The sequence below is a fragment of the Hibiscus syriacus genome, unplaced genomic scaffold (genome assembly GCF_006381635.1).
Source record: "Hibiscus syriacus cultivar Baekdansim isolate YM2019G1 unplaced genomic scaffold, ASM638163v2 tig00113548_pilon, whole genome shotgun sequence".
NCBI classification, from domain to species: domain Eukaryota; kingdom Viridiplantae; phylum Streptophyta; class Magnoliopsida; order Malvales; family Malvaceae; genus Hibiscus; species Hibiscus syriacus.
This window is the reverse complement of record NW_024063465.1, coordinates 431,027-456,216: the sequence shown is the minus strand read 5'-3', so window position 1 is coordinate 456,216 and position 25,190 is coordinate 431,027. Positions and strand designations below refer to the sequence as shown.

Genomic DNA, 25,190 nt, shown 5'->3' with positions numbered 1-25,190 from the left:
TGATATTAAACAATTAATAATTGGGTTATAAAATATAAAAATTTAAATAATTAAAATAGAAATAAAATGAAAGTTGAATAGTCAAATGCGTTATTTATCTTCTACTTTTCTAATTGCTTTGTCACCTCCAAATCAATTTATATAAACTTACTCCTAATTTTTTTTATCCAAGTCTTACCCCTTATCTAATGAACAATAATCATGTCCACGATTATAAGATATTGTTTTATTAAGTCCCTTGATTATTAAAAGTTATAAAATGATCATCCAATTATAGAGTATTGGTTTGTTGAGTTCATTGATTATTAAAAATTATTAAATGGTCATTCGACTATTTTTTATATTTCAAACTTGTCATTTTCTGTTAATAATTTGATGATATTCTAAGCTGAATATTAAACTACTGATTGTGATATGATAAAATTTGATCTTAAAATCTCAAACAGTTGTTGTATCTACAGTCATCATGTTAACATTCAATTTAAACAACTGTCAATTTTTCAATAGAAAAAGAGGAGTTAAAAATAGAATGAATAGTTAAATGACCATTTTGTATCTTTTAATAGTCGAGGGATTCAACAAAATAAAATTTTATAGTCGAAGTATCATTTTATAACTTTTAATAGTCGAGTAACTTAATAAAACTAAATACATGGGCCGACAAAGTCACGCGTTCCTCATGAAAATAGGAATGCAACTTGTGGAAGACGTTGACAAGCTGTGGGTCAAGGTTATCAAGAACAAATATCGATGGGATAGTGTAGTTCCGGTAACTTTGAAACGACCGAGGTGCTCAAGGCTTTGGCTAGGGCTAATCTGTGTCTGGGATGATATGCAAAAAAGTATCAGTTGGAATGTTAGAAATGGCTTTGAGACTGACTTTTGGTATGACAATTGGTTCGACATCCCCTAGCCGTTAGCCACTCACTGCTTGCTCGGTTCCCATCCACAACCAACTCCGGTTTGCTCAATGGTCACAAATACAAGCCGTTGGGATTGGAATAGGATTTCGAACGCTGTTACAAGCGAATTGTGTGCAAAAGGATCGCAGCTGTTTACCCACCCGTTCCAGACCTTGGTGAAGACAAACCCGGGTGGCGTTGGGATCCTTCTAAGGGGTTCACCACGAAATCTGCGTATGTGGTGCTCTCCCAAACGACGCAGAGTGAAGCAACTGAACCGTGGAGAGTCGTTTGGCAGTTAAAGATCCCACAAAGAATCAGAACAATCCTTTGGCTAGCTTTACATGGTAGATTAATGACGAACGAAGAATGACAGCGTCGGCACCTCACCATGAATGGCCACTGCACTCTTTGCACATATTGAGATGGAGGATATGGTCCACATTTTTCGGAGATGTCCTGCCGCTTCAAATGTTTGGAGAAGATTGATAAAGGCGGAAAATTTCCAAAACTTCATGACGATGCCCACCGAAGTATGGTTCCTCACAAATTTGAAGAGATTAGGTGATCTTGCGATCAATGATATGCACTGGGAGAAACTTTTTGCTGTCCTCTGTTGGAAGATTTGAAAACGACGTTGCATGGTACTATTTCAATCGGGTTTCAACAAGCATGAAGACTTGATTGCTCAGAGTCTTCGTTTTCGGGATGAGATCGTGGCATCTGAGGCAACCTACCAAAGGGATCGACAATACAGAAGGGAAGCTTCTTGTTGGCGGTGTCCTACTGCTGGCCGGGTTAAGGCGGACACCGACGGGCCGTCGGAGGGCCAGAGAATATGGCTACTGTAAGTGGTGCTATTCGGGACTCTCAAGGGAGTGGAATTTTGGATTTTTACGAAGCATTGGTATTTGCTCGGCTTTGAATGCTGAAATATGGGCTATATACGATGTTCTCCTGCATGCTTGGGACCTTAGTTTCAAGAATAATAATATAGTTGTAGAAACAGACAACGTTATTGCTGTTGACTTCATCAATAGGTCTGTCCAATTAAATGATAGTAGAGCATTTATATCTCTTATCCCCGACAGTTATCAACATAGGCTGGAGGTCAAGTTATATACATTTATCATGAAGCAAACAAAGTGGCGGATAAGCTGACTGCCATGGCTAGAGGCTGTCCAATTGGAGCTGTCATGCATAGAGCGATCCCGAGAGAGGTGGAACCCCTAGTGGCTAACGATCGTACCCAGCTCGTTTGAGCCTTGATGTCATTTCTGTATTGCCAAAAAAGAAAACCAATCGATTTATCTAAATTTAACGACCGTAACAGATTTTCAAAATTTCCAAAATTCGGACACTGAACTTTCTACAAATTTCAATCCCTCCCCGCAAACAACTGCACGAGCACAGTGAGAAGCCTTTCCGTCTCGGAATCCGATGGATGAATCGACGGCAACAACGGCCTCAATCGACGAGTCATTCGAGTTCTGGCACCGTGCTTTTTCGATTTCATGAGAGGAGAATCGGAGGAAGAAAGGCGTAATGCCGAGCTCTGGTTCGAAACCGCCTTAAGCTACTCTCCTACTCGTATGTTCTTTCTCTCTCATTAGTCTTTACTAGTGTTTCTTTCTCTGTATTAACCGTTAAATTAACAGAGTCGAATCATCCTTCACTCATTGTTGCATTCTTATCGAGGAGAAAACTGGAGATTTTTAATTTCCTTCTGGCTTTTCTTTTTTATCATAATGAAGCTTTTATGGATAGAATCAAGGCTGCTAGTAGATCCTTTCACGTGGAGGGTCTGCATTTTTAGTGAAGAAGATCGAATGCAGAAGGTACAAATTACCTTGTATGCTTTTACTAGTTAACTAAGCCGCTGGTGCTATGATATTATTTTTATATATGCCCATGCCCTTACTGAATTTTCAATATCTTATAAAGCAACTTCTCTCATTTCAATCACGATCATATATATATATATATTTATATTTACTGTTGCAGGCATCTGAATCATCGGATGCAACTACTTCTATCAGTAATTCAGAAGATAAGCCCCAAGCCATGCTTGTGCCTGATAAAGTAAAGGAAGAAGTTAAACTCTCAGAGGCAAAGGTTGAAATAAATCAGATTGTTACTTAGGTTATTAGTGGACCTTTTGTTTTTCATCCATTTTGGTTATTGATTAGTTTTCATGTATTCTCATGCAGATTGCTAATGATGATAAAAATAAGGAGAACATAGGGACTGTATGTTCTCAAGAAAATGGAAGGTTAGTTTCATAGGGTGTCTGAAAAAATAAAATTCAACACTAACCAAGTTCTGTATGGATACTTTGATTCTCATTATCGTGTCTTTGGTTCCTTTCCGTTGAATTTTCAGTTCCATAACTGAAAAATCACATTTAAATGTTCCCTGTGATGAAGAGAAAAGCAAATATACTGTGCAAGTACAAACTGAAGCTTGCACCCCTAAACCATTGATGGATTCTCCGAAGAAACTGTCGTGCGACAAGAAGCATCAGACAGCTAAAAAGATAGCCAGTGATATACGGAATCTGTCAGTGTTGAAGCCAAAGACCGGCAGTGCTGGAACTTCTAAGTTGGGTCTAGAAAACCAAGCCGTTAAACGTCAAAAACTAGATGGTGGAAGATCTAGACAGGTGCTTATATATTCCCTTCCCCTTTGCATGTTTTAACTACTGTCTTCTTGCAACTTTTAAGTTTTGTAATTTTGTTTTTTCCCTCTCTGAATCTCGGATTCTCAATGTGAAGCCCCACATATTGCCCCACAAGTCAAAACTTGGTCTTACAGGTGGGAGTTCCAACTTGAACTCCGAAGCTAAAACTTTTAGCAAATCAGAAAGAAAGGTTTGTTTTCAATGTGATAAGTTCCACCATCCCATATTCTCACAAACAATTGTTAACTAGTATTACTTTCAAAAAAAAAATTGTAAACTAGTATTGAAATTTGGTTTGTTTTTTCCTTGAAGGTGTACGTTCGAGAACAAGCAGCACCATTCATTTCAATGGCAGAAATGATGAACAAATTCCAATCATGTACCAGAGATTTGTCACTTCCTCACAGTTCTTTGTCAAATATAAATAAACAGAATCACATCATTTTGGCTCCAACATCTCCTTGTTTCCTTTTTTCTTTCACCAAATTCCTTCCAACTAATAGAGATAATGCTACAACTGTACAGTTGCCAACACTCAAATTGACAAGGCCTACTGCACCTGAATTTGAAACGGCACAGAGAGTGTGCCCAGTTACAGTGAAGAGCACTGCCGAGCTTGAGGAAGAAATGATGGCTAAAATTCCAAAGTTCAAAGCGAGACCGTTGAACAAGAAGGTCTAATGCTTATACCATCTGGTTTATGTGTATCAAATTGATATTTCTTTGTTCTTTACTGCTTAAGATTTTTCTCCAGTAAGTTTTCTTTGACTTGTTTTTCATATTCATCTCTGGTGCAGATTTTTTAAGCTTCACCTCTACCTTCAAAGCCTCCGGAATTTCAGGTAAACTAGGCTAAGTATATGAGTGGTGGTATGGATGAAAATGAAGACTGTTCTTAGTATCAGAATAAAATAATTGTCCTGTTTCAGGAATTTCATTTGGAGACAATGGCTAGAGCAAGTAAGAATGTGGAGATGTCTTTAGTAGCTTCAACAGAAGTGTCTCGCCAGGTTCAGAGAACTATATCCCATATATTTGATTCATTTTCGTTAGGAACCTTGAATAGCTCACTTACTTCTCTCTTTTTCCCTGCAACTGAATAATCAGTGGAAACCTCATCTCACAGAACCTAAATCCCCTGTGCTTTAAACATCTTTGAGGACAAAGCCTCCAAAGGCCAAAAGTTCTATTGAACTTGAGCGGGAGGAACTTGAAAAGGCACCTAAATTTAAAGCAAGGCCATTGAATAAAAAGGTACTTTCTCCAACATTTCTATTCTCCATTGTATAATACAGCAGCAGATAACCACCGTCCTTACATGAGAAAGTAACTCTAGTTGTTGCCTTGTGTAGATATTCTAGAGCAAAGGAGAACTGGGAAGCTACGGTAATGCAAAGAAACAGCTGACTATACCTGAAGAATTCCATTTTGCAACACATGAAAGGATACCACCACCTGTAGCAGTTTTTGATTTATTTGATAAGGTAATTATACTAGTGCACCAGCTAGTCATCATACAAATGGATTTTGAGAGAAACACTCTTTACATGTTTGTTCCTTTCACAACTTTCTCTGAATTAAGAATCTAGCCATGATCTCATTCCAAGAAACACCGTTCCGAATCCATTCCATCTCCACACAGAGGTAAAATTCCTTTTTTAATGGTATAATACCTGGAAAGATATATATAGAGTTCAGTATTTTATCGAGTCTTGAATGATCTTCAGGAAAGAGGCTCTAGAAAAGAACAGAAGTTCATGATGGAGATTATAGAGAAGCAGTTAGATGAGGAGAGAGCCAGGGTCCCCAAAGCTAACCCATATCCATACACCACCGACTATCCTGTGGTATGTTAAATTCTTTGTTCTTTCATTTTAATGAGTTGACCATGTGTTGCTGAGGGTTTAAACGTATGTTTTTCTTACTTAGATCCCTCCGAAACCCGAACCAAAGCAGTGTACGAAACCAGAACCCTTCCAATCGGAGAGTCTGGTGAGTCACGAAGAGGAGATGGAAGAAAGAAAGAAAAAGGAGAAAGAAGAATCTCAGATGAGGGTCTTCAAGGCTCAGCCGGTTCTAAAAGAGTAAGATTCATCCAATTTTTATCTTGGTTTTGGTAACGACACTTGAAGAGGACAATACATCCGGTTGTCAGTACGATGCAATCGTACCTTTCTTATATGCAGGGATCCCATTCTTGTTCCTGAAAAAGTTCGCAAGCCTCTAATACAAGTGCAAGAATTCGACCTCCAAGTCAATCATAGAGCAGTTGACAGAGCCGAATTCGATCAAAAATTAAATTTTAGTTTCTCACTCGTGGAAGATTTCCATTCAATCAGCACTCCTATAATGAATCTTTTTTTACAGATTAACGAGAAAGAAATGATTTACAAGAGATACAAAGAGGACGTCAAGGCTGCTCGAATGGTATGCACATTTCCTCTTTGTCCTAGACTTGTGAGAATTAAAACATGATGTTCCAAAACTCTATTGCCAGATTGAGGCAGAGAAAGAATTGAAGCAGCTAAGGAGGACAACGGTTCCCCATGCTAGGCCTGTTCCAAAGTTTGATCATCCTTTCTGCCCTCAAAAGTAAGAAAATTACTTGGCAATTAGTGTATCGTACCGTGTTCTTGTACGTCTATCGCAGTACTAGTGTGTTTGAGTTGATACATTAATGATTCACTCGGAGACGTTCGTATATTCGTGTGTTGATGGTGTATGATTTGGCCAGGTCTTCCAAGGAAACAACTAAACCGAAATCACCACATCTACCAGTTCTCGAAAGAATAGAAAGGAAGAAAACGATCAGTTCGCTGACACACCAACTTCCAGTCCGGCCACTCCTATGAGATGATTTCGGTTTCAGGTGATTTGAGTCAGGCAGTCACTGGTGGGGCTGTTCAAGGACTTTTGAACCCCCCCCCCCCTTGGGAAACAACTCGAGACCAACCACCGTTAACCGTGACTATGCATGTACACTTTTTGTTAAAAAGCAAAGAAATTAGACTCCAAATCATTCTTTTGTTGTAAATTCCTTTCATTTAGACACCAAAAAACGTATGTTCTTCTACTTGGAATGAAAATATATGCATTTGACCATTTAAACACATTTTATTTAAACACGAACATAAAAAGTGTCAGATTTATTTCTCGTCTCGTTCTTCGGGTTATATGCTTTGGACCCTTAGATCTCAAATTAATTCAAAATAAAAATTGGATTTTAAAAAACAATCTAAAAAGTAATTTAAAAGAATTTAAATCTGAATTAACTTGAAGTTTGGCGATTTCCTTAAAAAAGACGCATGTCTTTTCAGTCCCACGGTGTATCAAATAAAAAATAAATAAAATGAAAAAGGTAAAAATCATCATAGGTCCTTGTACTTTTAAAAAAATTAATGTGGCCATTGTATTATTTTTTCTCTCAATGTGACCCTCTAACTCAGAAAATAAATCCAATGTGACCATTTGACCAACGTTTTTTGTCGTTATTCGTTACAGTGCTGACGTGTCAGTTCATGATGATGATGTGGTGATTCATGCTGACGTGACAATTTATGGTGGTTGATAATATGGTGGATGACATGACAGATGAGTTAAATTGGTAACTCAAACATGACAATCTATCGTTGACCACCACGTCAGCACCGTAACAATCCACGATGGAAAATGTTGGTCAAAAGACCACATTAGATTTGTTTTCTAAGTTGAAGGGCCACATTGAGACAGAAAAATCATACGAGGGCCACATTGGTTTATTCCGAAAGTACAGGTACCTCTGATGCATTTTTGCCAAAGGAAAATGAAACTACAGCCTTTGGAGCGTGCGAAAGTAGCCGTTAGAAACACACCTCATTAGATTTTACATGTAACCAAATTGGTCACAGAACCCGACCGTTAGAACACCTTCCCCAAAATTCAAAAATAAAAAAATAATCGACCGTTGCTCGCTCTCCCATCTTTAATTTTTATTACTACCATAACAAATTCCCAACAATTCCATAATCGGAGACGGAAGAAAAATTCCTTTAACCCCCTCCCCGAACCTGATGGACGGATCAAGCATTACGACGGCAACGGTGATCGACGAGTTATATGAATTCTCGGCGCCGTGTTTCTTTGATTTCATCAGAGGAGAGTCCGAAGATGAAGCGCGCACTGCCGAGCTCTGGTTTGAAACCGCCTTGACCTACGCTCCTTCTCGTATGTTCTCTCTCCCCCGTATTTCTTTCTTTTGAATTATTCTTTATCTCTGTTACGGTATCGTTGAGCAGTGGTTCTTCATTTGTTTTTTGGATTTTTCAGAGTTTTGATTTAGGTATTAGTTACTTTCGATTTTAACTTGATTGATCTTTAATTGTCTGTAACTGAATTAATATTTGGAGAATTCTAGGGCTCGAGTTAGTTGCTTAGATCTGAATTTTAATTGTGATGTAATTTAAAAATAACCTTTTTTCTCAAGATATTTAGTTAAATGAATTATGCTTAACCGAATTAGGCTAGTTTTCAATGATATTAAAAATTATACTTAATAGAGTATAACTGTTGCATTGTTAATAAGGGAACAAGGTGGAGATTTTCATTTCATTCTTTTTTCAATCATAATGCAGCTTTTATGGATAGAATCAAGGCTGGTAGTAGATCCGTTCATGTGGAGAGTCTCTGCAATTTTAGTGAAGAAGATCAAATGCAGAAGGTTCGAATTACTTAAATATATACCCTTGCCAAATTTCATTATGTCATGCAGCAATTTCTCTCATTTCAATCATGATGAATATATATATATATATATATTATTGTTGCAGAATTCGGAATCATCGGATGCAACAGCTCCTAACAGTAACTTAGAAGATAAGATTCAAGACGAGCTAGTGCCTGGTAAAGTAAAGGATGAAGTTAAACCAGCTGAGGCAATGGTTGAATACAATCAAATGGTCACTGAGGTGATTAGTGGAATTTTTGTTTTTCATTCATTTTGGTTATTGATTAGTTTTCATCATGTATTCACATGATTTAAATGCTTTGCAGATTGTTAATGGTGATGATAAAGACAAGGAAAACATTGGGACTATGTGCGCTAAAGAAAATAGAAGGTTTGTTCTTAAGGGTTTGAACTTTGTTTCCAACATTAATTGAGTTAACGAATACTTTGATTCTCATTGTCATGTCTTTGGTTCCTTTCTATTGGATTTTCAGTGTCCTGAGTGAAAAAACGAATTTAAATGTTCCCGGTGATGAAGAGAAGAGCGAATCCTCTGTGCAAGTAGAAACTGAAGCTTGCACTCCTAAACCATTGATGGTTTCTCAGAAAAAACTGGTGAGCGATAAGAAGCATCAGACAGCTAAAAAGATAGCTAGTATGATAAGGAACCCGTCAGCGTTGAAGCCGAAAACCAGAAATGCTGGAACTCCTAATCTGGCTCTAGAAAACCAAGCCATTAAACGTCAGAAACTAGATGAAGGAAGATCTAGACAGGTGCTTATACGCTTCCTCCCCTTTGCATGTGTTATCTACTATTATTTGTAACTTTTATCTGAACGTTTGTCTATTTGTTTCTTCCCCCTGCACCTCAGATCCTAAATGTGAAACCCCATAACTTGCTCCACAAGTCAAAGCTTGGTCTTACCGGTGGTAGTTCCAACATGAGCTCTTCTACTGCTAAAACTGTTGGGAAATTGGATAGAAAGGTTTGTTTCTCTGTGCTAAGTTCCGTCTTGCATATTTTCACTAACAATTGTGAATCAATATTGAAACTTCGTTTGTGCTTTCCTTGAAGATTTATGTTCGAGAACAAGCAGCACCGCTTGTTTCAATGGCAGAAATGATGAAAAAGTTCCAATCATCTACCAGAGATTTGTCACTCCCTCACAGTTCATCATCAAATGTAAATAAACAGAATCGCTTCATTTTGGCTCCAACAAGGATTCGGTTCCTAGCACGTCCTTGTTTCCTTTATTCTTTCACTAAATTCCTTCTAACTAATCAGGATAATAATGCTGTCACTATCCAGATGCCACCGCTGAAATTGACAAGGCCTAAAGAGCCTGAATTCGAAACAGCACAGAGAATGCGCCCAGTTAGAGTGAAGAGCACTGCAGAGCTAGAGGAAGAAATGATGGCTAAAATTCCGAAGTTCAGAGCAAGACCATTGAACAAGAAGGTATTGCTTATATCTGGTTTATGTGTATCAAACTGATCCCTCTCTGTTCTTTACTGATCAAGATTTTTCTCCATTCTTTAATTTGTTGTCCAATTTTCTCTTCGATGCAGATTTTTGAAGCTCCACCACTACCCTCAATACCAAAAAGTACTCCAAAGCCTCCGGAATTTCAGGTAAACTAGGCCAAGTATATTAGTGATGGTATGAGATGGAAATGAAGACAAAACTTGGCATCAGACTAAAAAAATTGCCCTGTTTCAGGAATTTCATTTGGAGACAATGGCTAGAGCAACTAAGAATGCAGAGACCTCTTCAGTAGCTTCAACAGAAGTGTCCCGTCAGGTTCGGGGAATACCCGCCATATATTTGATTCACTTTTCATTTGGAACCTTGAATAGCTTGCCTTACCTTCTCTATCTTTTTCCCTGTAACAGAATAATCAATGGAAACCTCATCTCACAGAACCTAAAACCCCTGTGCTTCAAACTTCTCTGAGGGCAAGGCCTACAAAGGTCAAAAGTTCTATTGAACTCGAGCAAGAGGAACTTGAAAAAGCACCTAAATTTAAAGCAAGACCATTGAATAAAAAGGTACCCTTCTCCATCATGTCATGTCTGCATTACACAATATGGTAACCATCCCTTGTGAAAGTAACTCTAGTTGCCTTGTGTAGATTTTTGAGAGCAAAGGAGAATGGGGAATCTTCTGTAATGCAAAAAAACAGGTGACTATACCTCAAGAGTTCCATTTTGCAACACATGAGAGGATACCACCACAAGCATCAGTTTTTGATTTATTTGACGAGGTACTTGTACAAATGCACCAACTAGTTATATTACACAACTGATTCTTGAGTATATAAATTTTAAGAGAACATGTTTGTTCCTTTTACAGCTTTCTCTGAATTCAGAATCTGGCCATGATCCAATTCCAAGAAAAACCATTCCCAATCCATTCCATCTCCACACAGAGGTACATTTAATTTCTTATGTTCTTCATGAATGGTACAAGACCAGGAAAAGATATGTAGAGTTCAGTATTTTATCGAGTCGTAAATGTTCTGACTTCAGGAAAGAGGAGCTGAAAAAGAACAGAAGTTTGTGATGGAAGTTATAGAGAAGCAGTTTGAAGAGGAAAGAATCAGAGTCCCGAAGGCTAATCCATATCCATACACCACTGACTACCCTGTGGTATGTTAATTTAATGCTTTCATTTTAATGTTTATAGTCAAGCATGGGTTACTGATGGTTTTAATGTGGTGTTTTTTCTGATGCAGATTCCTCCGAAACCCGACCCGAAGCAATGTACAAAACCAGAACCCTTCCAATTGGAGAGTCTGGTGAGGCACGAGGAGGAGATGAAAAGAGAGATGGAAGAAAGAAAGAGAAAGGAGAAAGAAGAAGCTCTGATGAGGGTCTTCAAGGCTCAGCCGGTTCTAAAAGAGTAATTATTCATCCACAAGTGCAAGCATCATTTTATACCTTGTCGTTGTTGTCAGCTTGATGCTCTAACAATCCTTTCTCTTTTCTTGCAATCTTATGCAGGGATCCAATTCCAGTTCCAGAAAAAGCTCGCAAGCCCCTAACACAAGTGCAAGAATTTGACCTCCATGTCAATCATAGAGCAGTGGAGAGAGCAGAATTCGATCAAAAAGTAAATTCTAGTCCTTCTCTCTCACTTGTGAAGTGTATTATATTTCCATTCAATTAATGATTTTGTTTTTTGTTCTAACAGATTAAAGAGAAGGAAATGATTTACAAGAGATACAGAGAGGAGAGTGAGGCTGCTAGAATGGTATGCACATCTAGTCTTTGTCCTAAACTTGTGTTGTCAATTCGAGTTCTCGATTTAGCATGATGTTGAGAGTTAAAACATAATGTTATGGAACTCCATTGCCAGATCGAGGAAGAGAAGGCATTGAAGCAACTGAGAAGGACAATGGTTCCCCATGCTAGGCCTCTTCCCAAGTTCGATCATCCTTTCTGCCCTCAAAAGTAAGAACAAAATATGCTTTGGGATGTTAGTGTAAACCGTGATGTGTTCATGTCTTGATGGTGTATGGATTTGGTCAGGTCTTCCAAGGAGACAACAAAACCGAAACCGCCACGTCTACGAGTTCTCCAAAGAATCGAAAGGAAGAAAAGGTTCGGTTCGCTCAACGCTCCGACTTCCAGTCCGGCCACTCTTATGAGGTGATTCATGATTACGGTTTCTGGAAATACCATCCCGGGCAGGCAGCGCTGCCGCCACCACCCGAAGGGGTTGTTCAAGAACTTTTGAACCCCTTTGTGGAACAACTCAAGGCAGCTACCATTAACTGACATTTTTTTTTCAGATTCCATTTGTGTAACATGTACAATTTTTGAACTCATATTGTGGACATTGTATTTGCTAATTGGATTAGATATAAACATACCACAGTGTTGTATGATGCAAGATCTCATCATTTCTTCCGAGGCCAAATTTTGATCCAATGCGAAAAAATAAGATCCGAAGCTCGAATCTGAATTCGATATAACTTGATTTAATTATAAAAATCAAAAACTCGAATCTTTAGTTTAAATTTGTATTAACCTCAATAAAACTGATCTAAATATGAAAAGATATTTTATTCTTCTTATAAGTATCAGATTTTAACAATTAAATCTACAAGGTGTGATAGAGTAATAATCCAAATTTTTGTATCATGAAGGTTCTAGAATTTAATATTATTAAACGCCAAGTGGCAACGCACAGTTTAATGCGTTCAGGCCATCAAACACTCGGGTGGAGCTTAGCGGTGTTTAACGAGTTGAGTTGAATTGTTTAAACTCGACTCAATCAAAATTTGATAATTGGATAAAGTCTAACTCGACTCGATAAGTTCGCGAGTAATTCTTTAATTTTTCAAAATTATTTTTTAATAATTACTTTAAATTTATTTCATTGAAAAAAATAAATCTAAATAATAATTATTAATTTATTAATAAATAATAAATTAATTTTTAAAAAATATAAATTAACTAATCTATTAATTTTTTTAAAAATAATAAAATATTATTAATTGATCATATTTTTTAATACAAACAAAACAAACCTAGCCCAACCCAACCCAACCTTAATCCTAATTAACGCTTCAGTTCAGTCTTCACCCCTCTCCTGCGCCTCCTCACACTTTTTCTTATCTTTCATCGTTGAAATTTCAAATCTAGAAATCACAAAGCATTGAATCTCAGTTTTATCCCTAATTTGACAGCGATGACAGGTTAGTTTACCTATCTCGTCATTCTTCTTATTTTATTTAAATAGTTTAATTTAATGTTCAATAATGTCGTAATCCATGAAAGGTAGGAATTTTAAAAAGAAACGGCAATGACTTATGGAAGAAAATGGAAAAAGAAAACACTCGAAAACCGACTTTCGGCGGCGGTTCTGAGACACGGGTCAATGGGGTTGGGTGCTAGGAAAAATTATTTTATATTATTTAATAATTTTATAAAGGGAAAAATTATTTTATTTGTATCTTGAGGATGGATAAGTGGATAAGTAAAGATAAAGGTGACCACTTTGAACCTATAAGTTGGTGGAAGGATCAATCTTTGAAGTTTTATATTTTGTCAAGATTGGCTATTGATGTCTTAGCAATTCCGATAGTAACTGTAGATTTTGAGGCTACATTTAGTGTTGAGAGCCGCGTGATTGAGTCTTATAGGACTTCATTATCTCTATATACGTGTAAATATTTTTTTGTAGTGGAGATTGGTGTCGAACTCTCTATGGAGTGAAGAGAAAGAATGAAATAAGACTATTTAAGATTAAGCTTATTAATTGATTAAGAATACTTTTAATATGTTAGTTTGATGTATTTGTAGATTGTTAATGTAGATTTAATATGTTAGTTTGGTGACTTTGTGGATTTAGTTTGGTGAATTTGTAGATTGTTACATTAGTTCTAATATGTTAGTTTAGTGTATTTGTGGATTGTTAATTTAAAATTTAGACTGTGAGAGTGCTTTATACACTCTTTTGATTTTTTTTTGTTAAATTTGTTAATTTATATTAATATTAAGCTTCATATGGTATTATTAAATTTATTTTTAGTTAAAAAATAAAGTAATTTTTTAGTGAGTTTAACGAGCAACGAGTCGAGTTTAATAAACAACGAGTCGAGTCGAGTCGAACATCAATTTTTTTTAACGAGTACGAGTTGAGCTGAGCATCAATTTTTTTTAATGAGCACGAGTCGAGCACAATTTTAATAAGCTTAACGAGCAAACAAATTCAGTCAAACAATAAAATATTTTATCGAACACAAGTCAAACACTTATTAAATTGCAATTAACTCGCTTGATAAACATCTCTCCGCCTTCTAAAATTTCGTACCCATTACTTACACAGTGCCTAAATTATTGTACCAAATTTTAGTTTTTTTATTCAAATTAAATCCTTCTAGAGAAAATCACTAGTTGAATTCAACTTCGCCTCTTGTTTCATTTTATATGAATATTAAATCATTATTGTATGTATTTTTGTTATCTCGAGTTTTAAAGTTTTGTTCTGATTAATTTGAACCGATCTCATCGCACACCTGATTTTGATGGGTGAGTCTCCAAATGAGGATTTTTTGTATACATAATGATTCAAACCCGAAATCTTGCCTGAGTAATATCAAACTACTTACCATTTGAATAATACCTTTTAGTATTATGGTATATTATTTTAACGTAATTTAAATATTGATTTATCAATCTGATATAACTTTAAATTTATTTTAAATTATTTTAAAAAACTAACGTTAAAGAAGATATAGTTTTTATATTTTAGCTCTATGTAATAAAACATACATTTATCATTGATTTCTTAATAAATCAATTAAAGAAAAGCAATTGTTACTTCATGATAATGAGTATATTCTCTTTAAAAAAAAATTAGATTCGAACAACTACTTTTATATAATATGTATACATTACCAATAAATTATAATCATCTCAAATTTAAAAAATAAATAAATAAATTAACCCAATGGAAACTTATGTTTGTTTTGTTTTGATTGTCATTTTATTATTTGATCATAATATTAAAATTTTTCTATGTTTTTAACCATCATTGAGACGTTGACATAATTTTTCATTATGGGCCACTGATTAGTAAACTAGTGGAAAATATCAAAAACAAATTGATTAAGTGAATAGTTTATGCCACTTGTCAATATAATGTTCATTAATTTATTGGAATTTGGAAAAGTCTTTAAGTCATCTTTTATTGAAAGGTGACAATATATTATATTAAAGAATATATTATTGTAATATAATAAACTTTTAATATTAAAATGTGTCATTATATTATATTATATTAAATTAAAGAATAGTTGTATATTCTTTATCAAAATATTTTGATATTCTTTAAGTCGTGGATGCTGAATTATGGGGAATGTATTTGGGTCTATGTATAGCAATGGATTGGAATATCCGTCAACTTATTGCTGAAAGCGATAATAAGGAACTTATAGAGATGCTTCAAAGGGGTCGAATAGAGCCTCATTCAAATTAAATTCTTGGGTCTCTGACGAAGTCGATATTCATTAGATCGCGTTTCTTCAATAGGGGTTTTGATTTAGTTTAAATGGTTGCAGGTGTTGGTTTTCTTTTGTGTTATGTTCTTTTGCGTTGTTTTTTATTATTTTACTGGAGGTGTAACTTAGAAATAGGATGATTGTCGATGGCATTTTTTTATTGAGAATGTGAGAGTTTTAGGTGTTTCTGATTTGTTGTGATGACGTATTTCACCATATGAGGATATTCCGTATTTTCATATGTATTGGGTATCATTATTAATAAACTATGAGGTACTATTTTTTCCTTCCAATTTTCGTTGACATATTTCTTTGTATGTGGACGAATATGAATAGAGTTTTTAATGAGACCTCCAATTTCTATAATAATAAAAAAATTCTAATAAGGGGTGCTGTTCGCCGATGCTGGCGCACGTTCAAGCGTTGTGCACGCGTGATTGGCAGCTGGATTTTCATTTTGCACCACGGGAAGCGAACAGGACCGCGGCTGAACTAGCACGTATGGCTTGGACGAATGACAGGGACTTTGTTCTCTATGAAGATATACCGGAGGCTGTATGGAGTATTTGTTGAGGTGGAATAGTTGTGATATTGGCTCTAGGCCAGCTTTGTATTCAAAAAAAAAAGAAAGAAAGATAATATATTAAATTTATTTAATAATATCAATAATAAAAAAATATTGTATTCTAGAGAATTCGGATTTGAATAATTGTATATATAGAGTGTGTACTATTAATGACTAAGAAATATTCTTAACAAAAATTTCTTAATATGATTAAATTTTATGTATAAAAGTTATATAAATATATGCCAAATTAAGGGTAAATGGTCTTTTCCTTCTTTTGAAAATGCATCAACTGGGGGAAGGCATAGACAAAGGAAAGTTCCCAGTCAAAATTTTGACTGATTAATCTGTTCTTAATAAAAACAAATGAAAAACACACTTAAATTTCTTCTAGAGAAGTAAAAAGAGAAGCGATGTTGAAAAGTATTTGAGTTTTAATAATAATAATAATTACAAAAATAAAGTTTATAACTTTTTAAAATTGTTATTTGGTAAAGTACACAAATGGTCCCCGACTATAGAATACTATTTTGTTAAGTCCATCGACTATTAAAAGTTATAAAATGGTTATCTAATTATAGAGTGTTGCTCTGTTGAGTCACTCGTCGTATTAAAAGTTACAAAATGATCATCAGACTATTCACTATGCACCAAACTCGTCATTTTCCGTTAAAAATAGATATTATTCTGAGCTGAACGTTAACCTATTGACTGTGATATAATAAAATATGATCTCAAAATCTCAAACGACTATATATGTCAGTCATCATGTTAACGCCCATCTTAAACAACCGTCAATTTTTAACGGAAAATGACGAATTTGGAACATAATGAATAGTCAGATGACTATTTTGTAACTTTTAATAGTTAAACGACTTAATAAAATAATATTATATAGTCAGAAGATTATTTTATAACTTTTAATAATCAATGTACTTAATAAAGTAATATCCTATAGTCGGGATTATTTTTTTACTTTATCCTTAATTAAACTTAAAAAATTATTAATTTAATATTTTAAAAGAGAACCGATGTTGAAAAGTATTTGTAGGATTTTAGGTCTCAAATTCTATCGAGGACATATGGCAAGATGTTATGATTGAGAGTGTTTTAGATTACTTGAAAAGACAAATTTACCACTAAAATTAAATAACTTGTGCTTAGTGGGATTTAATCTAGACCCAAGTCTATGGTATTTATGAAATGGGTAAACCACCTTAGATATCATCGAACTCTAAACTTTATATTATTTATATCATTAAACTTTTAATTTCGTCAATTACAACATTGATTTTTGATTTTCATTTCAATTACACCACTAGACCGTTAAATCGTTAGTGGAACGATGATGTGCCTGATGGCTACGGACGTGACTGACGGCCATCGACGTAGACACTTCACCAAATAATATCGTTTTTATCTGACTGTTGACGATCTAACGCCCAGTGATATAATTAAAACGAAAATCAAAGTTCAGTGGACACCTAAAGCACCATGATATTTAGTGTAGTTTACGATTATGATATTTATAGGATGATTTTAAAATTTTACACTACTTTATTCTAACGCTTCTGTCAAAATAATCATCAAGGGTCAGAGAATGATGATATAATGAATGATACTTTGTATACATCTAAAAGAGGTAAAAAAAATTCTCTAGAAGATTTTGATGAAATTAAATAAAAACAAATAATATTTATTTTATTATTTGAGCAAAAAGATATTTTTTGAAGTACTAATGCGAGTTAATGAGTGGACATCAGCTTATTTATAAATATAATCTAACATAAATCATTATTTTATTTTAATATTTTGAAGCGTTTTTTTGTTGCTCGTCTCTATATAAAGGCAGAGCCGCTCTTTCCTCTCCATAGATTCTCTCGTTTATTTTTTCCATTAAGCTTTCAATCAAGTTAATCAGATTCTCCTCTGAGGAAAGAAAATCCAAAAAATCTGCTCTCTTGTTACTCAAAACCAGCTGGTATGTTACCGTGATTTGATTCTGTTTTGTTTTTCGAGTATGATTTGTTCTTGAATTTTCGAAGGTTTTTTGTTTTTTCTGGTTGATTTCTGTATCGTGATTGATTTCCGAGTCTTCTTTAAGCTTGTTTGATCAAATCTCAATAGCTTTAGGAAAATTGTTGCTCTGCTGCTGATGATCTTCTCTGCTTTCGTTTCTTTTTCTGAATTTTCTAATCTCAATTGCTTTTGATCTGCAAAAACCGAAGGAAATTTTGTTTATTCTTGTTTGTTTGTTTTACGATCCGGTATGAGTAACAAAAATTGAAATATAATTTTTAACTTATATATATAAGAACATGAAATGGTCTTTTAACTTATATAATTTTTGTTTTCATTGTAAACACTTAATTTCAAAACTTGTGCGTTAATTGAATCGTTAATTTTATTGAATTGATTTGTTAATACTTAATAATTCGAGTTGATTCAAATAAAAATTAAAAATGAGAGAATGGATTTACAAGTGAGATCAAATTTTTGAATTAAACAATGAAGAAAATCGATTACACAATTTGTAGCAGCCAAATAGAGAAAATTCAAAGCCTTAGTACATCATATAGAGTTGCATGTTTGTTATGTTTAGATATATCCACGAAAATCTGAGCCGTCAACTTGATATGATATGCTTGGTTGTTGTGCTTTCCATGAAAATATTCTATTAAAACTTATCATTTAAGTCAACTAAGTTAGGCATGTGTTTCAAGAATTTATGCACTAGGCTAGATTTTCTAAATACCACCACCTACTCGAAGAAAAGTCTAATAATAATTTATTTTTTACAAGTTCTTCGTTAATCGAGGTCGGACATTGTTCCTTTATTGGCTCTCCGATGTTCAAGTCGGTATGTACACGAGTTGAGCGTTGAGCAAAAGCTAAATGAGAGCCAACATCGGAACAACCTCCGGGGCGTTCGACATGAGACATTAATCATAAGATATATGATACTTTCAGTTGAGGCGATTATGTTCTTATGATTCTAATCTGATTTCCTTTCCACACATATTGCAGATTTTGACTGTAGATCATGGCCATCGAGCAGTACGTCGGGGAAGCCGGAGTTCAAAACCGTTTACTAGAAGGTAAAAGATCGATGGAGAAGTGGATGACGTCGCCGGAAGCAATCACGGATCCTGATGATAATTCCTCGGCCGGTTTCGACTGCAACATCTGCCTCGATACTGTGCATGATCCTGTAGTGACGCTATGCGGTCACATATATTGCTGGCCCTGCATGTACAAATGGCTTCAATTTCAGTCCAACTCCACCGAAAACCAAGACCAGAAGCCGCCACAATGCCCTGTATGCAAGGCCGAAGTTTCCGATTCGACGCTTGTGCCGCTTTACGGTCGAGGCCGGACAAGCAAGGCATCGAAAAGCAAGGCTCCCCAACTCGGCATAGTCATCCCAAAGAGACCTCTCGGTCCTGATCTTGGCACACCAAGAACACCTAATACTCCAAGTACTCCACAATTTGCACATCAAATACATCACAATCGCCACGGTTACTCGTATCAACGGCAAGTGTACGACTATCCGTCTTCGCCTATGCTTAGTCCCGGAGGCACGACAATGAGTGTAGTCGATCCGGTGATGCGGTTTGTCGGTGAAATGGTACACGCACGGGTATCCGGAGATTCGGCTACAAACTTATATTCCCATCCGAATACCCACAATTTTGCTGGGAGCCCTAGCCCTAGGATCAGAAGGCACATAATGCAAGCTGATAAGTCACTGAGCAGATTAAGCATTTTCATCTTCTGTTGCTTAATTATATGTCTTCTTTTGTTCTGATCTCTCACTTTCAAACCGATTAAACCAAAATATCCGGTTAAATATGTACGATTTATTTTTAAACCGACCTTTTGCACACCCCTATCTCTGTAAATACGAATTCAGCCTGATGTACTCATAGCTTAAGAGATACCAACATTTCCCATGAAGTGATAATGTAATATATAATTACGAGCTTGATTAAATATATTGTGTTTTTCTTCTAGATTTAAAATCACTCATTTTAATACACTGGTTAAATGGTATAATTATCTTTTTTTAGGCTCTCCTAAACATTAATAATTCAATTTAATCCTTTTTAACCCATAGTTAAATGATTTTTTTTTCAAAGTTAACCCTCGACATGTAAATACAAACATGTTTTCAGTTTACTGTTCCATAGGTTTGTTATCGACTACCAAGTTGGGAGAGTTGGTGGAAAAAAATGGCGGTGGGATTAGGTAAAGGCTGCTAAAGGTTGCATTCATAACTGTAAAGGGTCAATATTGATCAATCTATGGAGAAGAATAGGCCATCTTTTTACATATGAATAAAAATAAAAAATATAATTGAGTCTCCGATAATAAAAAAGAAACCTCACAAAGACGAGCATTTACAGAGTCGAGCTTAGTAATTTTTCATCCCCTGGGTCGAATCTGAATCATCTCCTTTATACCTGTAACACAGCATCAATCGAGCGAAATGTACCCCTGAAGAGCCTACGATTTCTCTCCTTCCAGATGTTATAAATGTGACATCCCCAAGCAAGTTTAAAAATCACGGTGAGAAGGGACTTACCCTTAGGGTGCGTTTGGTTCACGGAATGTAAGATTACCAGTGGGAATAAAAGATTATCAGAGAATAGGATTACTGGGAATGTTGTATTTTGTGTTTGGTTGGTTTAACAGGAATGTAAGATTACTGTGTTTGGTTAAAGGAATAAAAGATTATTGGAATGTATATTTGACCAAATTATCCTTATTATATATTTGTTTTTTTAACAAGTTGGAAAATATTTATATATTTTATTTAAAAAATTTAAATTCATAAAATTTATATATTTTTTTTACAAAATTTAAAATATAAAAAGATTTAATGAAAGGGTAAAATTTTATTTTAACCCATGAACTTCATATAAAAATTTAATTATACACTTTTTTTTTTGTAAATCTAAAATAGTTTAAGGATAAATTTATAATTTAACATTCGTAGAATTTTTATTATTCAATGACAGAATAAGGATATTTTTGAAAAAAAAAATTAAGGACATTTTAGTCCAAAACGTCGGTAATCCAACAATACCTAAAGAAAAGGAGGTAATGACATTCCCGGTAATATACCCAAAAAATTCACTATTGGTAATGTAAAATTACTGGGAATGACATTCCCTACCAACCAAACGGGAGAATGTAGATTTCATTCCCTTGGGAATCTCACATTCCCCCAACCAAACACACCCTTAAGATAGAAAAGAGTCCAAGCAAGTTCATGCTCCCATCAGCTAGTTCTACGAGAAAGAGCACACAAAGCCTGGATGCCCTCCCGCAGCTCCTTAACAAAGCCACAATTAAAAAAAAAATATGATCTCATTTTGAAAAATAAAATTATTAAATAAGTATTTAACCGAAAATAAAATATATTATATTCTTAAAGCAAGAATTCATACTCAAATTTTTAAGACGTATTATTGAAAAATATCAGCACAAATTTGATTATTTAATTGAAATAATTAATTACATATAAACTTGGATTGTATTCTAATACAATAAGCTTATTTGGATTGCTTGATATTTGGAATGAAAATAAGTGAAGGAAACACCCATTTTTGTAAAGCATTTTGGTCCGCTGCCTATTTGTTGGGTCTAACGTTTCTGTCTAAACTTCCTAATTATCAATGGACCTTCGAATTAAAATGAATAATTTGATTTTTTTTTTGAATAAATCTAAATACAAAATTAAATAAGATAACTATATGACATAATATTGTTGATTAATACTTCCAAAATAACATTATTGGCAATAAACTAAGACATTTTATCAAACTTATTCATAATGGATGAGCTTATTTCTTTACGTTGAAATAAAAGGCATATTAGGTTTATTTAAGTTGGTGAGTAAAGTTTACCCTAAATCATGTGTATGGTTAATTCCAATAGTATATGTTAAGATTTTTTTTTAGTTTATTGATAACGTATACACATCTTATAGCTGTAATTGTTTGATTTCAATTTTTTTTAGAGAGAATGACATCCTCTTTTATCACTAAAATCACTTAATAGATTATTGAAATCTGCTTAAGTATTCTCAAACCGATCATTTCTAAGTTTAGGTTAGATAAAATTAAATTGTTGATATTTTTTTATAAAATTAAATCAATTAAACTATTAATTTATAACAACTTCATGAAACTTAGAAAAATGTATACAAGATATTTTCTTATATGTTTAAATCTTATTTTATGCATCAACCAAGCGACTTCGATGGTAAATGAATTGTTGTTATTCATTGAGGTCCCATATTTAAGCACAAAAAATATCAGGGGTGTGAGCGTTCAATGTCGATTGGTGAAAAGCTATATATGAACATATATCGCCTTGTACTTACTCAGACTAATTAAAAAAATCTTATTTCATTTTCACCCCTACAAACATAGATTATTGAAAAGAAAATTAATTGTCAAAAACTAATTAGGACCACATATCAGTTACGTAGAAAAAAAGCATTTTCTTTAGCAACCACGATACCATTTAATAAAAGGTCAAATTATGTGATTAGTACTCATACTATATATAAATTATAAATTTAATTCTCGTTCTTGCCACCTTCGAATTGTCTGCAAAAATAGGGTAATTAAATAAACTTGTCTCTCAACAGTGAGCTTGATTTTATCATCAATGTCGGAAATAATTTCAATCTCTCGGTGTCGCTCTCAACGAACAAAAGCCATAATTTCTGGAGATCTGAGACACGAAGATATTTATTTGTCATGCGACTCACTACAAGAGGTTAACTGAGTCGAGTTCCGAGAATGGGTTGATAACGAAACACCAAAAAAACTCGTCTCCTTGAGATAAAGAATTGTCAATTGAAAAAAAACATGTCTACATATGAAATCAAATATAAAAACGACACCATGAATCAATAACCTCTTTTGAAGACTAGGGATGGCAACGGGCCGGGTTCGGGCCGGGTATTGGTCCCCCGTCCCCGTTTAAAAAACCGGTATCCGTCCCCGTTTAAAAAACCGCGGGGATTTAAACGGGGATCCCCGTCGGGTAATCGGGGAAAACCGCGGGGAAACGGGTATCCCCGTTTAGCATAAACGGTTATTTAAACGGGTATTGGGCCGGGTATTGGGTCGGGTATTGGGCCGAGAATCGGGTCGGGTATATATATATATATTTAAATTAAATATATAAATATATATTTTTTAGTTAAATTAAATTTATTAATATTATTATATATATATATAGATAATTATTTTTAATATTTATCGGGTCGGGTATCGGGGCGGGTAATCGGGTAATCGGGGCGGGGATTACCAAACCCGTCCCCGTCCCCGTCCCCGTTTAAAATAAATGGGTTTTCCCCGTTTCCGTCCCCGTCCCCGTTTATCATCCCCGAACCCGACCCGTTTAATTCGGTTTTCGGTTTTCCCCGTCGGGTTCGGGTTTTTTTGCCATCCCTATTGAAGACTGAGTTAGCTTGGCTCGGATTGCCGTGAAAACCATGCAATAATTTGTTGAATGTTTTTACTATTTTCAATGGAAAATGACGAGTTTAGAACATAATGAATAGTCGGATGATCATTTTGTAACTTTTAATAGTCGAGTAACTTAATAAAGCAATATCCTATAATTGGAGACCATTTGTGTACTTTACCCTATAACATTTTAGTCACTCACAATATGTATCTATAATATTTTGGTCACTAAAATTTTAAATGTCTCCACCTATTTTCTAGGGGTGTTCACTATTCGGTTTTAACTAAATTAACCGATCAAACTAAATTAGTTCGGTTAATTCGGTCGGCCACCAAATTAGTTCGATTGGGGAACGGTTAATGTTTTTTTAATATTCGATTAATAGTTAATTCGGTTTGAAATTAATTAATTAACCAAAATTATTAAATATTATATATATTATAAACCTATTTTAAGCTCAAACCCATTAAAAATTAATTACCCGATTATTTTTTAATCACACTAGATTCATTAAATTATTAATACCTAATTAATTTGTAACGCAAATAATATATATATATTATATTTAAATTAATCTAATTATAAAAAAATTATTAAAAAATCGATTAATTCGGTTAACCGGCCAAAATAACCAAACTTTGTTTGATTCGGTTAATATTTTCAAAGAAAAATTCGATTCAGTTAACAGTTAAAGAAAAAAAAAGTTCAGTTAACTCGGTTAATGGTAATTCGGTTCGGTCGGTGCTCGAATTAACCATTTGAATACCCTACTAACATTTTTTTTATATTTTGAGAGATTTAATGAGAATTTTTAAAAATTATGGGAGGGATTTAATTAAAAATATTTAAAAACTTTAAAAATTAATATGATTTTTAAAAAAAAATTGTGAGGACCAAATTAAAAATTTTAAAGGTCTAAACTATAATTTTCAAATTTTTTGGGGGGCCATGGCCCCCACTAGCCTCCATTATCTTCTGACATTGTCTAAAGACCTAGTTAAATACTATTCCATGTCATCAAACTAGAATATTTAATGTCTCAATGATCATAATATTATAAATTGATAAAGTAAATGACTAAAAAGTTATAAATGATTAAGTAAATGATCAAAATGTTATTTTATTAAATTCGTTGACTAAAAAAGATTACTTATGAAACAAAAGTGTCCAATTCAATAGTTTTACCCTTGTTTCTCCTTCGCGTGATTGAGTCTGTCGAGCGGGAATTATTACATGCATTGAGTCGGGGATAAAATTGGTTTTCCCAGCATGTTGGCAAAATAAGCCACGTCAGCTTCTATTTCCAATGAGATTTAGATTTAGATTTAGATGTGGATTGGATTTCACTATTAAAAGTTATAAAATGGTCACCAAATTATTTATTATGATCTAAACCCGTCCTTTTTCGTTAAACAATTGACTGTATTCTGAGCTGAAAGCTAATATACTAACAGTGATATGATAAAATTTAATCACATAATCTTAAATGACTATCATACCACAGTCATCATGTTAACGTTCAACTTAGACAACCACTAACTTTTTAACAGAAAATGGTGAGTTTATAATATAATGAATAGTCGGGTAATATTTTGTAACTTTTGATAATTGAAGGACTTAACAAAGCAATATTTTATGTTCATTAGGCTATTTTGTAATATTTAATAATCAAATTACTTAATAAAACAACATCCTATAGTCCATAGTCATTTGTATACTTTACCCTATATGTTTTTATTATTATTATTATTTACAAAACAGTTAGTTGCTGAGTCTTTCGGCTCATTGTATAAATTTATTGAACCCAATATTCTATATTTAAATACCTGAGATGATA

The 25,190-nt window shown here is 34.2% G+C and overlaps 2 protein-coding genes and 1 pseudogene across 2 annotated transcripts; all 3 read left to right on the top strand.

Moving 5' to 3' along the window:
* The first annotated feature begins 2,342 nt into the window (after positions 1-2,342).
* Positions 2,343-6,439, top strand: LOC120186505 (annotated as a pseudogene).
* Positions 6,440-7,630: 1,191 nt separating this feature from the next.
* On the top strand, positions 7,631-12,116 carry LOC120186506 (protein TPX2-like). The gene is made up of 19 exons (XM_039190409.1): positions 7,631-7,785; positions 8,193-8,278; positions 8,388-8,525; positions 8,611-8,675; positions 8,779-9,058; positions 9,157-9,270; positions 9,360-9,467; positions 9,594-9,743; positions 9,854-9,916; positions 10,005-10,085; positions 10,178-10,333; positions 10,417-10,548; positions 10,638-10,715; positions 10,814-10,933; positions 11,020-11,186; positions 11,288-11,396; positions 11,478-11,537; positions 11,643-11,737; positions 11,816-12,116. The coding sequence occupies exons 1-19, from the start codon at positions 7,632-7,634 to the stop codon at positions 11,937-11,939; spliced, it is 2,280 nt and encodes a 759-aa protein (XP_039046340.1). The 5' UTR covers position 7,631; the 3' UTR covers positions 11,940-12,116.
* A 5,619-nt stretch (positions 12,117-17,735) lies between these two features.
* LOC120186530 (E3 ubiquitin-protein ligase RMA1H1-like) lies at positions 17,736-19,725 on the top strand. The gene is made up of 2 exons (XM_039190426.1): positions 17,736-17,840; positions 18,887-19,725. The coding sequence occupies exon 2, from the start codon at positions 18,903-18,905 to the stop codon at positions 19,668-19,670; it is 768 nt and encodes a 255-aa protein (XP_039046357.1). The 5' UTR covers positions 17,736-17,840; positions 18,887-18,902; the 3' UTR covers positions 19,671-19,725.
* The last annotated feature ends 5,465 nt before the right edge of the window (positions 19,726-25,190 follow it).

Bases quoted from the DNA above. Each gene is read 5' to 3' on its own strand.
- LOC120186530 (XM_039190426.1), top strand. From the start codon at position 18,903: ATGGCCATCGAGCAGTACGTCGGGGAAGCCGGAGTTCAAAACCGTTTA.
- LOC120186506 (XM_039190409.1), top strand. From the start codon at position 7,632: ATGGACGGATCAAGCATTACGACGGCAACGGTGATCGACGAGTTATAT. The intron at 8,676-8,778 runs GTTTGTTCTTAA...TTGGATTTTCAG, and splicing joins TGCGCTAAAGAAAATAGAAG to TGTCCTGAGTGAAAAAACGA. The intron at 10,716-10,813 runs GTACATTTAATT...TTCTGACTTCAG, and splicing joins CATTCCATCTCCACACAGAG to GAAAGAGGAGCTGAAAAAGA.